Source organism: Cannabis sativa, chromosome 2, assembly GCF_029168945.1.
Source record: "Cannabis sativa cultivar Pink pepper isolate KNU-18-1 chromosome 2, ASM2916894v1, whole genome shotgun sequence".
Lineage (NCBI taxonomy): Eukaryota > Viridiplantae > Streptophyta > Magnoliopsida > Rosales > Cannabaceae > Cannabis > Cannabis sativa.
The window spans coordinates 858,604-872,680 of NC_083602.1; the positions used below are offsets into that span (position 1 = coordinate 858,604).

The window sequence follows — 14,077 nt, forward strand, 5'->3', positions numbered from 1 at the left end:
ATACCCGTACCTTATCCTATACTCGTATCAGGTATATATTTTTATACACTTACCCTACCCTGAATCTCAATTCAATGGATAACTAGGGTACTTACTGATAAACTAGTATTATGTTTTAGTTAGTAAAAATAAAGTGGGTGAGTGTTTGGTGTGTATTGCATGTCGAGAGTTTTCAATTCTTGGATTATTTACTTTTATAAGAACAAAATTATTATTTTTCAAGTGTCACTATAAAAAAAAATTATTACTTTTAGTGATAATTTTTTAGTCACAACATACAATTTTTGCGAATAAATGTGACTTTTAATCATAACAAAAACTTACTTGTTGCTAAAATATAGTATTTAGATACAAGTTGTCACTAATTTAGTTTTAGTCACAACAAATTGTAATTTTTGTGACTAATACGTTTAGCCATAGATCTTTTAGTCATGACATAAGAATGGTAATTTATAATTAGTTACAGTTTTTTTACTTTTAGTTACAAGTTTTGTTGTGAATAAAAGTAAAACTTTTTATAGTGAGTTGTGGTGTTCAAAATATAATATTGGAGCCCTTAACTCACTTGTAAAGTTTGTTAAAGATATTATTTGTGGTTTAGTACTACAAAGTTTGCTATTGAAATCAAGTTTGCTAGAAAAATATATATAAAATTTTAGCAAGGCCATGCTCATTGATCAATAGAATATTAAGACATTTAATAGAAAATTATTGTGTGATTGATGCATATCTTTAAGGCCAAAACTTGGAGATTATCACTAGTCACAATAAGGTAACACAACTAAGGATATATGTTATACCTTTGTGATTCAAACCACAGAATCCAGATTTGATCTAACAATTATTTTTTGTTTTCAATTTTTTTTTTTTTTTTGTATAATTTTGTTTTTAAAGAATTGCTTATTGAAAACAATGCCAAACACTTTTATTTGTGTTCAAAAAAGAATTTTTACTTTCTAAAAACAAAAAAAAAAACATTTTAATTATGGTATCAAACAACCTTAACTACTTTTTCCTTAAATACCTTATTTAGTTTGGGAAATTTACAAAAATACTGAAATTTAGGCTAACTATTACAAAGATACTGTCACATGTAAATATTTTCAAAAATACTGTGTTTTTATAAAATACCAGTAAAACACAAAGTAGAACAACTCAAAACAACATTAGAGCAACTAAAAAGCACCAGTAGAACACTAGTGAAACTTAACACAGTATACTGCAGTATGAAACTTATAAAAAATATAGTAAAAAAGTAAAAAATACCGTCTGGCAGTATTTTTATAAAAAAATAGCAAAAGTTAGTATACCATGTAAATTTCCCTATAGTTTCCATGTTTTCTATATTTCCTTCATTAATACCATTTGTTTTGAAAAATACCTATTAATTTTAATTTCTTTTGAAAAATAAAAGCATAAATGTAAATAAAAGAAAAAAGCCCAATTTTGTAGCCCATGAGAGGCCCACTACAAAACAAGTTGTTCTTCCTTATAAGCCCAACAACAACCGAATAGGCCCTTAAAATAGTGACAATGTTTTTTTAGAAAAATGACATTATACAAAGTGAATAAAATAATAATATTGCTTTGAAAATGAAAGAGTGCATTAATTATAACTTAGTAGAAAAGCAGTGCAATGCAATGTTATTTTTATGGGGCAGTAAAATCTGACACACTCTACTTCACTTTACATTAAATTTTCTAGAAAATATAAAAAATAAAAATATAATAAAAAATTTAACTACGTAGCTCCAAATACAAGCAAAAGTCTCATAAATAATAAAACAGAAGTGTTTGTCAAAATTCACCACATTATTATTCTTTTTTTCTATGAAGAAAACTATGGAATTAAGTTGAAACTAGCTGAGTTGAGACATACCCATTTTCCACAAAGGAAAGGTAAACTAAACTAAACTAAACTCACTAACTTTCTTTTCTATGCAAATTTCCAAGCCTTTACTTTTGGTTTTATTCGAGTGAGTATTATTATTAGATAGTAGAGAGAATAAGGATTACGTGGTGCAGATTCTTTTATCGGGTTATCATCCTATCCTATCCTCTCAGATGATCGATAAAGTATTAATGCTATAATAATGATTAAGGTGATTAAAAATTGCCACTTTATTGTGTGTAAGGAACTTGTTTTAGTATTCCTTGCCATAATTAATACTAATAATTTTTTGTTTTTCTAATATATTTTCTCAATGAGAAAGTTAATTATTTTGATGTAAAATTATAAAATAAAGAGTATTGCTATAAAGTATTAGTTAAGTGATATTTTGCGATTAATTAGTGATATCATATAGAAATTATTACTTTAAATTATATGTGATCTGATACTTGATTGTATTAATACCGATCAATATTGAAGATTGCTAGACTTAACATTTCTCATGGCCTGGAAATAAGGGTCATTGTCTCTAACCTCCATTCTTTTATCTTTTATGGGCAAACCCCATACTCCATCTCCATTGTTTTATATAGATAATATAATTATTAAAATCAAATTTCTTTATTATATTATTACTTTTTAAAAAATATTTTAAAGCCTCACATTCTATTGCAGGAAAGCATTAAATTCTGTCACAACAATAAATTTTCACCTCTCTCACAACAACAACAACATATATCCATAATTATTATCTCTCTTTTTCTTCTTTCTTCTTTCTTCTTCTCTTCATTTTCTCTAAATCAAAAGAGTGATTTTTTTTTTTTGCCATATTATCACTTTTAACACTTTTTCTTTTGTTGGGTGTTTTTTGCTTTCAAAATAGGCTCAAAAAGAAGTTAAAATGAAGAAATTTTTGATAATCTTCTTTGTGATTTGGGCAAGTTTGATCATGTTCCTCCTTGGATTCTCTACCACTCATCAATATGGTAATATTCAAATTTTCTTTTCTTCTTCTTTGAACATAAATATATATTTGGCTATATATAATTGATTCTTTTGTTGACATATAAATTTATGATTAAATATTTTCAGAAAAGCATAATGGATTAATAATAAGTAGAAAGCAATTAAAGGAAGAGAAGAGTAGTTTTATGGATATGGAAGATTATGGGCCAATTGATCCAGTTCCAAGCTCAAAGGCATCTATAAGGCCAGGCCCAATAGAGCATGGGAGTCCAATAATCCCATATATACCAAAGCCTTCTCCTCCTCCTAATCCTAATCCTAATCCTAATTCTGACCATTCCTAATTCCTATTCTTACTAGGGATAGTGGTATCCATTGTTTGGAATGAAGATAGTCTCTCTGTTATCCCTGCACCCAAACACTACTTTTGTGTTTGTTTTTCTTGTTCTTTAACTTTGCTTTGTAATTGGATGAATTTGTGTTGTTCATGACCACTACACCACTTTGTATATTATATCAACTTTAATTCTAATTTTTATATATGGGTGAATTGTTAATGAGTATTATTAATAGGTAGTATTAGAAAAATTTGAGTTTTTATATTTAATTAGAAAAAATTTTCATTTTTATATTACATGAGTTAGGATTATTCTATCGGCTGAAAAAAAAATCAGAAAAAAAAGATAAAAATTAAGTTTGATTTAAATATTCTATTATTTAAATATTTTTGTGATGTAGTGTAAAAAGTAATATATTCTTTTAATAAAGTAGTTAAATTAAATATAAAAATTTAAATTTATCTTTTATTATTTGTTATTAAATAAATGTCTAATGGTTTAATATTTTAAAATTAATATTGATAATTAAATTTATTTACAAACCATCAATAAATAATATCTAATAGAAAGTGCTCCTATATATAAATTGAGATTATTTCACAAATAGACAAAAATAATAAAAAAAATTACAAAAATACGATTTCACAGAATTTTAAATATTTTTACGATTTTTTTGATTTTATTTATAGAAAATACGGTCTTTTTTATGTTGTACTCTTGTTAATTTTTTGTTGTTAATTTGATGTTATTTAGATGTTATTTTTATGTTACTTTTATATAGTTTTCTTAATTGTTGTTTCTATGGAAAACTGTAAAAATGTGAAAATTCTATAAACATTAAAATATAATTTTTTTTTACAAAAAATAGTACCTTATGTATATATTTTGGTCCATATCTCTAAAATTACAATTATTAGGACAGTAGGGTTAATATCTTTTAATATCAAAAGAAGATTTATACTAATTTAAATTCTGTATTTTAGCATAATGATATTTATTTTTTGAAATTTTATTTTGGATCAAAAATAATTAGGAACTAAAATTGGTTCTTGTCAAAATGTTTCCTTATATAATCAAACTATTATAGTAAAATTATTTCTAAATATAATCAACCAATCATAAAAGAATGAATAAAAAATTATTAATTAATCCATTCAAAAAAATGATTAATTAATACTTAAAGTTAAAAAAAAATACTTTTAATTATTAAAAACTATTTTTAAAATATATTTTGTTACAAAATAAATTTTCAGTGCTACCGCCAACCTCTTATTACAATCTCTTAGTCAATTTCTACGCCCGAAAACATATGTCGAAGTATTTTTTTTTCAAATTATTTTTACGGGGGTGTTCGTTATGCTTACAACATCATCCCTGTAAATTTTTGAAAAGTTTTAAATAGTTTACAGTGCCGAAAATACGTTTAAAGTTTTTTAAAATGGTAAACTGAAATATCAAGAACTCTGTTTTCGATACTGTAAACTATTCAGAAATTTTCAAAAATTTACAGGGATGATATTGTAACTATAACGAATACCGCTATAAAAAATTGAAAAAAAAAATATTTCAGCATGTGATTTCGAACGTGGAGATTGACTTAGAGGTTGTAATTAGCACTTCTCTTCTAGAAATTTTCTAAAAGGTCTCTATAACCCTTTAAAATTGACTATAATTCTATAAATAGACGTCGATTTTATACCGATAAACTCAATTTTAATAGCATCGATCCTAAAAAATAATTGATTTTCTGACCGACGGGATTTCCATATTTTGTAATAGTAATACTTGGATTGATGTCAAAATTTAGTATCGGTGCCAACACAATAAATATATATTATTTTTAAAACAACATTTTTTTTTTCCATGAATCAGTATGCTCATTGCTCAAAACTTCATATATACAACCTAAAAGCACCATAAATGGCCTTAATATTATCTATACAACTTTATTTACAATACTTGAAACCAATCTCTATCTTTTTGCTTAACTTTTTTTGGCAATTCAAACAATATTCTATTTTTTACAGCCCATTTAACTTGCTTAACAATTTCAGTATTTTGTTGCCTATTTGAGTTCCAAATCAATTCATTTCTAGCTCTCCAAATGACATACACCAGAGCAGCAACTGAAGCCATTTTAACACATCTTCAAAACCTGGATCCCTTGGACTTTCGGATCCATTTCAGCAGGCCATGCGAGGAATCAAATTGAACCTGCCAGTGTAACCATAATTTGAATAACTTCAAACATTCAAGAGTGATCTCACACTTGAAAAATAAATGCTCCACACTCTCTGTTTCTCTGTTGCAGAGGATGCACTTAGGGGAATCAATTATATGCTGAACTTGTGAAGTCTATCCCGAGTCTTCAACCTATTCTTCACATCAAGCCAAGTCAAAAAACTATGTTTGGGAGAATTGAGTCTGCTCCAGAATTCATTACTCCACAACACTTTATCTAAAACAAAGTCAAACTAGCAATAACCCTTGCTGATTTTGTAATCAGAACCAACAAACACTTCTGGCTGTTGTACCTGCTGCACTCTGTCTTTTATTTCTACCATTTTTCTCCAGTACCAGCTGCTGGTTGTGGGAGCTTTGTGCTCCCACCAATTCTGTTGTTTAATGTACACACAGTGCACCCACTTAATCCATAGGTTGTCTTTTTTGTTAGCCACAGCCCACACGTGCTTAACCATTGCTGAAATGTTCCATGTAGCAATGTTCAATGTTCCATGTAGCAATGTTCATAATACCTAGGCCACCTGCCTTTTTTGGGGCACAAATCTTCTCCCAAGAAATGCTTCCAGCCCCTGTCATCAAGCCTTTTCCAGTCCATAGAAAATTTCTACAAATGGATTCAATCTCTTTAATGACTTTTTTTAGGCAGGATCATCATTTGACTCCAATAAATGTGTATTGAAATAAGGACCGAGTTCACAAGCACCAACCTACCAGCAAAGGAAAGGTTTTGAGTGCCCCAAACCTTAATTTTAGCAGTCATTTTTTGAGCAAAGGCTGCTGCAATCCGAAGCATTGATCTTCTTAGCACAAATAGGTACCCCAAAATATTTGAATGGATCTCTATGTCTAGTAAAACCAAACATGTATAACATTCTCTGAATTTCTCTATCTGTCATACCCGAACAATACAAGGTTGACTTTTCCTTATTAGTGTTCAAACCATATGTAAGAGAAAATAGCTTGAGACCTTTCATCAAGAAGTAAATACTCTTGAAATCACCTTTGCAAAATAATAGAATATCATCCGCAAAGCTGAGATGATTAAGTCTCATTTCAGAACACCTCTCATGAAATGCAAACTCCTCCTTTTTCCCCACTTTAATCAAGATTAGATATTTCATACCTAAAACAAACAATAAGGGGGACATGGGATCTACTTGTCTCAAACCTCTTTTAGCCTAAAAAAGCCCTGAAGAGATCCATTAAATCTCTTTGATTGATTGTAGAATGCTTTGCAATGATGTGGCACCAATAGGTGGTACAATTAAAAGAATGAAACATGATGTGACTAAAAATAATAAAATCGTGATTAATTATAAATTATTATTGAGTAAAATATTTATGGCTAAAGGTATTAGTCACAAAATTTATAATTTATTGTGATTAAATGTGATTTTAGTCACAATACTTATTATGACTAAAATTAAATTAGTAATACCTTGTATATAAATATTATATTTTAATCGCGAGTACTTTTTTATTATAACTAAAAATCACATTTAATTATAAAAAATTTATATTATGAGTAAAAGATTATTACTAAAAGTAGTTACTTTTTTAATGAATGCTCTTGTCAAAATGACTCATTTTGATTTAATATTTCTTTACAAATTTTGTAAAAGGTTGTTTTCTGTAGCCTTTCAAGTTTGATATGACCAGCTTAATTAAAAGAAAAAGGAAAAAAAAAAGAAATTGAAAATTGTTGCTGTTTGTTATTGTTTTTGTTGTTGTTGGTACTTGTGTCATTCAATGAATTTGGCTCTTTTAGGCATTGAGATGGAGTGAGTATATTGCCACCTTCTTTGTTGTAATTAATTTGTTTTGTTTTTGTGTATTTAATATATAACAATATTTAATTATATATATACATTATATTATATTGTCATGTTATTTTGCTACTTAACTTATCTCCTTATCTTATGAAGTCTTCACAAGAATAATAGGTATATATATGATCATTATAACTGATCTCATAATGTAAAGTGAAATATGACAAAAAAATGATGGTGTAAATTTGACTTGAAAGTAGTTAATGATATATGTTATCTATACTTTATTTTTTGAACAATGATTAGTATTTAGTAGAGACTTTGCAATAGGGCTTGCTATGAACTTTAGGGGCCTTATGCAAAATATTAGGGATGTCAAAAAGATCCATTTAGTTGGAACGAGTCAGAATTTTGATTTGACGGATCTCTTATGATCCAAAACATTCAGATACTAATTGGATCTCAAATATTAAAAAAAAAAACTTAATTCAAGACACGAACCTCAAATCCGAACTCGGATCGAACTCGCTCGGGATCCAAACCCGCACCCAAACCTAGTTACCAGACCCGACCTGACTGGGTCCGGGTTCGGGCCCCGACCCGACCAGACCTGGACCCAGACCTAACACCGGACCCAAACCTAGGACCTGACCCAGACTAGGGACTCGACCTAAGACCCAGACCCGAACCAGGACCCAAACAGAGAGTCGAGACCAGAATTCGAATCTGGGACCCAGGTGCCGAACCCAGACCCGAACCTGGACTTGGGAGGGCTGAACATTTTGAGTGGGTTAGACCCGAACCCGAGCAACCCGCCCGAACCCGAACTGGGGAACCTGCAAAAAAAAATTTTAAAAAGTTTCGGGCGGGTTGGGTTCAACCCGGTACCCTTCGGGTGGGTTGGCGGGTTGAGATTTTAGGGGTACCGGGTTTCGGGTTGAACCCGCGAACCCGCCCGCCAACCCGGTTTATAAATATTAGATATAGATGTATATTTTTTATTACTATTTTTATATATATAATATGGACTTTAGATTTTTAGGGACTATGGATATTGGATATGAATGTATTTTGATTTATTTTAGTTTTCACTTTTATCATGATTCATGAACATGAATGTGAAGTTTGATTTGAATCTTTGATAAATAGGTTGTTTGTTTGTTGGTTGGATTGATTAATGCATTTTTTCTTCAATAGTAGATACTATGAACAAATTGCTATATTATATATTCTTAATTTAATAAATAAAAAAAATAAAAAAAATAATCATTTCAATAAAAAATTAATTTTTTTAAAGAGTTGACCGGGTCAACCCGCCAACCCGCTAAACCCGACCAACTGAAACCCGCCAACCCGCCAACCTGCCAACCCGTGCCCTATTCGGGTCCGGGTTCGGTTTTAATTTTTTGAACCCGAAACCCGTGAACCCGAAACCCGATAAACCCGCCCGATGTTCAGCCCAAGTTGGGATTCGGACAGGACCCAAGACCCAAACTTGGACCTGGACCCGGACTCGGGCCCAGACACGGACCCAGACCTGGACCTAGACCTAAACCTAGACCCGGGACCCTAACCTGGACCCAGGACCCGGGACCCTAACCTGGACCCAGGACCCGGGACTTGGGACTGAGACCCGGACCCAAGACTCTTGGACCCAGACCCAGAACAGGACCCAAGGCTCGAGATCGAGATCTGGACCTGGGACTTGGGACCTAGGACTTGGACCGAGACCCAGACCGGGACCCAGACCCAAACCTGGACCCAAGACCCGAAACCTAGACTTGTACTCGAACCCGGACCCAGACCCAGACCCGGTACCCGGGACCCAGGACTCTGGACCAAGGACCTGAGACCCTAACCCAAACTTGGGACTCAGACTGAGACTTGGACTGGGACCCAGACCCCAAACTTGAACCTAGACCCAGGGTGGATCTAGACCCGTGATCTGGACCCAGACCTAGGATTGGGACACAGGACTAGGACCCAAACCCGAGACTTGGACTCGGACTCGGGATCAGGAATGGGACCCAAACCCAAGACCTGGGACCTAGACCGAGACTCAGACTAGGACCTAGATCCGGACCCCGAACCCAAACCTGAGACCGGAACTCGGACTTGGGACTGGGACCCAAACCCAGGAACGGGACCCAAACCCAGAACCGGGACCTGGACCCGAGATCCGAGACTTGGGACTAGGACCTAGACTTGGGACCCGAACCCAGACACAGAATCGGATCTGAACCCCGTACCCTGGACCTGGACCTCAGACCCGAGACTGGGACCCGAACCCAGACGCGGACCTAGACTGGGAACAGGACGAGACCAGGACCGGGACTGAGACTTGGACCTGAATCCGGACCTAGGTCCGTGACCGGGACCCGACCTAGACCTAGGAGCCATTCCTGGACCAGGACCCAGACCCAGACCTGAGACCCGAGACCCAGACCCAAACTTGACTCGTAGTTGGTGTTGGGGTCGAGTTTATTGAAAATATATTATAACTTTACACAATCTATTAATACAAGTCAATACCAAACATAGTATTGTATTAAATAATACTAATACAAAATTAAAATGGATATAAAATAATAAGCTTAGATATATAAAAAAAAAGGTCGGGTCGGATCAAATCTGATTTGAATAAGTCAGGTCGGATCTGATTCGATCCAAGTATCTGATCTAGTGAGACGGGGCGGGACGGATCCTTACACGATTTGGATGAGGTCGGATCATAGCTAGATCAGATTCGACCTGATCCATTTACACTCCTACAAAATATGATAATTTTATATACATAAAATGATATTTTTAAAAGTTTGGGATCTTTTATAATGATAAAGAATATGTATTACTGTCACAAAATTAGGAGCATTATTATGGGATACTAAAGTGTCTAGAAATAGTGTCTTATAATTAGTTATTAGTAGTTTAATTTTTATTAAATTAAAATAAGTGAGAACTAATATTTGATTATACCAATAACGATATTATACCTTACAAAGATATTAAGTACTATAGGTGTCCTTTAACATTTCTCCAAAACTAGCTATGGACCTCTCAAAGTGAGGATTAGCTAGGCTTGTGCCTAGGCCAGGTCCGCCCTACCTGACAAAGACATTGTCAATGTCTTGTCGAAAGAGAGACTGTCTCGCTTGGATGAAGACCATTGCTTGAAATAGATTGTTGCTCGGTTGAAGACCATCACTCGAAAGAGGCGGAGCCAACATAATTGCCTAAAATGGGCCATCATCCAAATATGTATAGTCGTACTCATTCTTATTAGACATTTTAAGGTACTTAATACTACATTCAAAGTGATGTTTTATGAGTGATTAATTACTTTTTATATTATTAATTTATTAAATTAAAATAAGTAGAACTCGGTTAGTCAATGCTGTTTACTGATGCACATGCCTTGTTATTATTAAGTGTTGGTTATATATATTAAGGTTGGATGTAAAGTAGAAACATCAATGATCGACACATAATTTTAGAAAGAAACACATGTCTATGGGCCACCTCATTCTTGCATATGTTTGTTAGTTAAGTTTGGTTGTTAGTTTAATTAGGTCTTATAGTTTTTTCTTGATTTGTTATGTAAAGAGAGAGAGAGAGAGAGAGAGAGAGAGAGAGAGAGAGAGAGAGAGAGAGAGAGAGAGAGAGAGAGAGAGAGAGAGAGAGAGAGAGAGAGAGAGAGAGAGAGAGAGAGAGAGAGAGAAAAGTAGAGGAAGTGTCTTCGTGAACACATATTTTTATATATATTGAAAAATGGTCTCTCTATCTCTCTCTCCACATATATATATATATATAAGAAGAAAAAAACAAACAAACACATAATTGAGAATGTACGTACTATTACGTAAGAGAATAATATATATAACACAACATAACACAATTACAAAACATAATATTTATATATATATATTAAGACTACGTACGTATACGTATACGTACCACAAGCCTCTTACACACTTATATAATACTAATTAATTACATATATAGTAAATTACAAATTAAAAGCAAGCTTAATATTTATTGTTATTCAGGAAACCCCATGCATATGCATCCATGCATGCATATATATATATATGTATGTATTATCGTTTTCTGCATGCAGTTTCTCTTTGAGCGTTGAAGAAAAGAGCAGCAACAGGAGGACCAAGGTCATTTTGGGTAGCAAAGAGGCGCGTGTTGAAACGCTCTCTCGATGAAGGTGGCATTACCACTGTTTGTCTTCTCTTCTGTTTAAACATTAAGAACACAAACCTATGTATTCCTATGTTTGGTCGTGGCATTTCATAGCTCACTATCTCTTCTCCTATAATATATTAATTCATTTAAACATTAATTATTCTCATAATTGATTAATTCATTCTTACAAAATTAAAAACATATACATATTTACTATATAATAATTACCAAATGACACATCAGTTGTTCCTGGAATGTCTGTCACTATCCTGCAATTATTTCAACAACAAATATTAATTTCAACTCAAATTAATTTAGAAACTCATACCATTTTCAATTTTGTCTTTTCCAAAAGTTATTGATTAAAATCTCTATTTTGTTAAATAATAAATTGAACTGTGCATTTTTCAAAATAGTATAAAATATAGTATATATATATATCCTGATTAGTTGATATTTTGACAAGAAAAACTCAATAAAAATTTGATTTATAGGTATTACGGCAAGACTGATTATATTTTCTGTATCTATTTGTGTTAGAAATTATCTTCAAGTTAGTTATATTCAAAATTGTCAAAAATTGAGTTCAAAATGCTAAAGTGTACTATTTTAAAAAATGCAGGATCCAATTCATTATTTAACAAAACAGAAGATCCAATCGGTAAATTTTGTAAAATACAGAGTCCAACTATTATAACCCTACATAAATATATGTTATATACATATTATATATTAGAGAAAAAATATTTATTACTAATTAAATTCTAGAAAGTAATATATTATTGAGAAAGAACATGTTTTCATTTCATTCAAAAGTAAAATAATATGCTAATTAGAATTTTTGCCTCCTAAAACTTTGACATGTATTAAATTATGCTGCCTGAATTTTTAAGGTCGTTAAAAATGTTCTCCGAATTATTGAGATTGTTAAATTTAAATACTTTTGTCTAAATTCATTTAATTTTACTAATTCAGTGATTGTTTATGTACTAAATTATGCTCCCCAAACTTTAATATCTACCAAATCATGCCACCTGAACTTTCCTCCATGTTAGTTTTTTTACTAAAATTAATTAGACAAAAAATTTTAAATCCAACAATCTCAATATAATTCAGAGAACATCATTCTTAACGACCTTAAAAGTTGAAATAATATAATATATAGTGGACACCTGTTAACTAATTAATTGTTGTATATTATTATTAATTTAATATTATTTGCTATGACTTTATAATTAATCAAAATACTTTTTTAATTATTTGTTGAAATTCTGAGATCTTGTGATGACTAATTAAGGATCATGTGTGGTCTCACCAGTTGCATATATTCCCTTAAGTATACTTATTATTATACTATTCCCCTATATATTATATTATATAAAAAAAAGAAGAATATTTATAATTATATATACATAGATTAGACATATATATTATATTAATTAATTAATTAATATTAAGACCTTCGTCCCCCTAACGATCGATCAAGATGTGTACAGTGTCTCAAATTATACGACAGCTTAATTAGATGAATATAAATATTTATATTTATAATTAAAAAGTGAAAATAGCTATACACAAGTTGAATAATATTATATATAAATAAGAAATATGTATGATCGGAATTTTATAGGATAAAAAAATTAATTATCAATATTATATATAGTATTAGGTATATATTTAAATTTTTTAGTTTATATCTTTTCAATCTCTCTCTCTAGTAATAAAATAACTTATATATGAATATTATAGGTAATTAATTTTGTCTAATAATATATTTAATAATAAGTTATATAACCCAAAAACTTTGTCATCACACTTATTATATTTTAATAATCATATTAAAAAATAGTACTTAATTTTATAATATATGTAGAAGATATTTTAATTATTATTACATCAAATAAATCATGATAATTTTGCTTTAATTAATTTGTAGTAATGTATATATATAGTAATTTAATATAATTTAATTATTTTTGTAGTTACCAGTGTAAATGCTCCCTCAAATAAGGATCACTAGGGCCAGGAACATCAGGATCAGTCATCACCTAATTAATATTATTTATACAACAAAATAAACAACATTATTATTTAACAAAATGATGTATATATATAATTAATTTAAAACTTGTAATTAATTAACTATTAATTAATAATTATTACCAGTGTGAAAAAGGATCTCATGTCACCACCATGAACCTCAACTTTTGGCTTAATAGTAATTGTGGAAGGAAACAACTCATGGCCATTGTAGACTCTCTTGTTTGAGTTGTAAGTCACTGTAAATTTTAGGGTTGGAGAGAAAACATCAACCACATCTCCTATCACTCTTCCAATAATAAGAGGATTATCTGACATTCTTGCCATTTTTCTTTAAAAAAAAAATTAGAGAGAGAGAGAGAGTATAATTAATATATTTATGATGTTTGATTTTGTGATGAGTTGTTGTTTAGAAATATATCCCTTATTTATAGAGAGGACACAAATTAAAAATGAGATGTTTAATATATTAAGTGGGGTTTTGCAGTAGTGAAAAAGAAAAATAAAATAATTCAAATGAAGGAATAGTATAAAAAGGGTCATCATCTTCAAAAGGTTTATTTTATCCATGCCACATCTAGCTAGCTATTTTTTTTTTCTATTGAAAGAATAAGAGGATCAAGTAGTGCAAATTTCTT

At 30.9% G+C, this 14,077-nt stretch overlaps 2 protein-coding genes across 2 annotated transcripts; one reads left to right on the plus strand and one right to left on the minus strand.

The window, feature by feature from the left end:
- The first annotated feature begins 2,635 nt into the window (after window positions 1-2,635).
- LOC115721336 (uncharacterized) lies at window positions 2,636-3,394 on the plus strand. Its single transcript, XM_030650609.2, has 2 exons — window positions 2,636-2,877; window positions 2,984-3,394. Exons 1-2 carry the CDS (start codon window positions 2,793-2,795, stop codon window positions 3,199-3,201), a joined length of 303 nt encoding a protein of 100 aa, XP_030506469.2. The 5' UTR covers window positions 2,636-2,792; the 3' UTR covers window positions 3,202-3,394.
- Window positions 3,395-11,171: 7,777 nt separating this feature from the next.
- Window positions 11,172-13,874, minus strand: LOC115720824 (CEN-like protein 2). Its single transcript, XM_030650001.2, has 4 exons — window positions 13,563-13,874; window positions 13,386-13,447; window positions 11,628-11,668; window positions 11,172-11,526 (listed from the first exon to the last, which is right to left on the minus strand). The coding sequence occupies exons 1-4, from the start codon at window positions 13,764-13,766 to the stop codon at window positions 11,306-11,308; spliced, it is 528 nt and encodes a 175-aa protein (XP_030505861.1). The 5' UTR covers window positions 13,767-13,874; the 3' UTR covers window positions 11,172-11,305.
- Between the last annotated feature and the right edge of the window lie 203 nt (window positions 13,875-14,077).

Excerpts from the sequence above, each read along its gene's own strand:
- LOC115720824 (XM_030650001.2), bottom strand. The coding sequence starts at position 13,766 with ATGGCAAGAATGTCAGATAATCCTCTTATTATTGGAAGAGTGATAGGA. Across the intron at positions 13,448-13,562 it reads TGAGATCCTTTTTCACACTG|GTGATGACTGATCCTGATGT; the intron begins GTAATAATTATT and ends AATATTAATTAG. Across the intron at positions 11,669-13,385 it reads TTGAGGGAGCATTTACACTG|GATAGTGACAGACATTCCAG; the intron begins GTAACTACAAAA and ends AAATAATTGCAG.
- LOC115721336 (XM_030650609.2), top strand. The coding sequence starts at position 2,793 with ATGAAGAAATTTTTGATAATCTTCTTTGTGATTTGGGCAAGTTTGATC. Across the intron at positions 2,878-2,983 it reads CTCTACCACTCATCAATATG|AAAAGCATAATGGATTAATA; the intron begins GTAATATTCAAA and ends AAATATTTTCAG.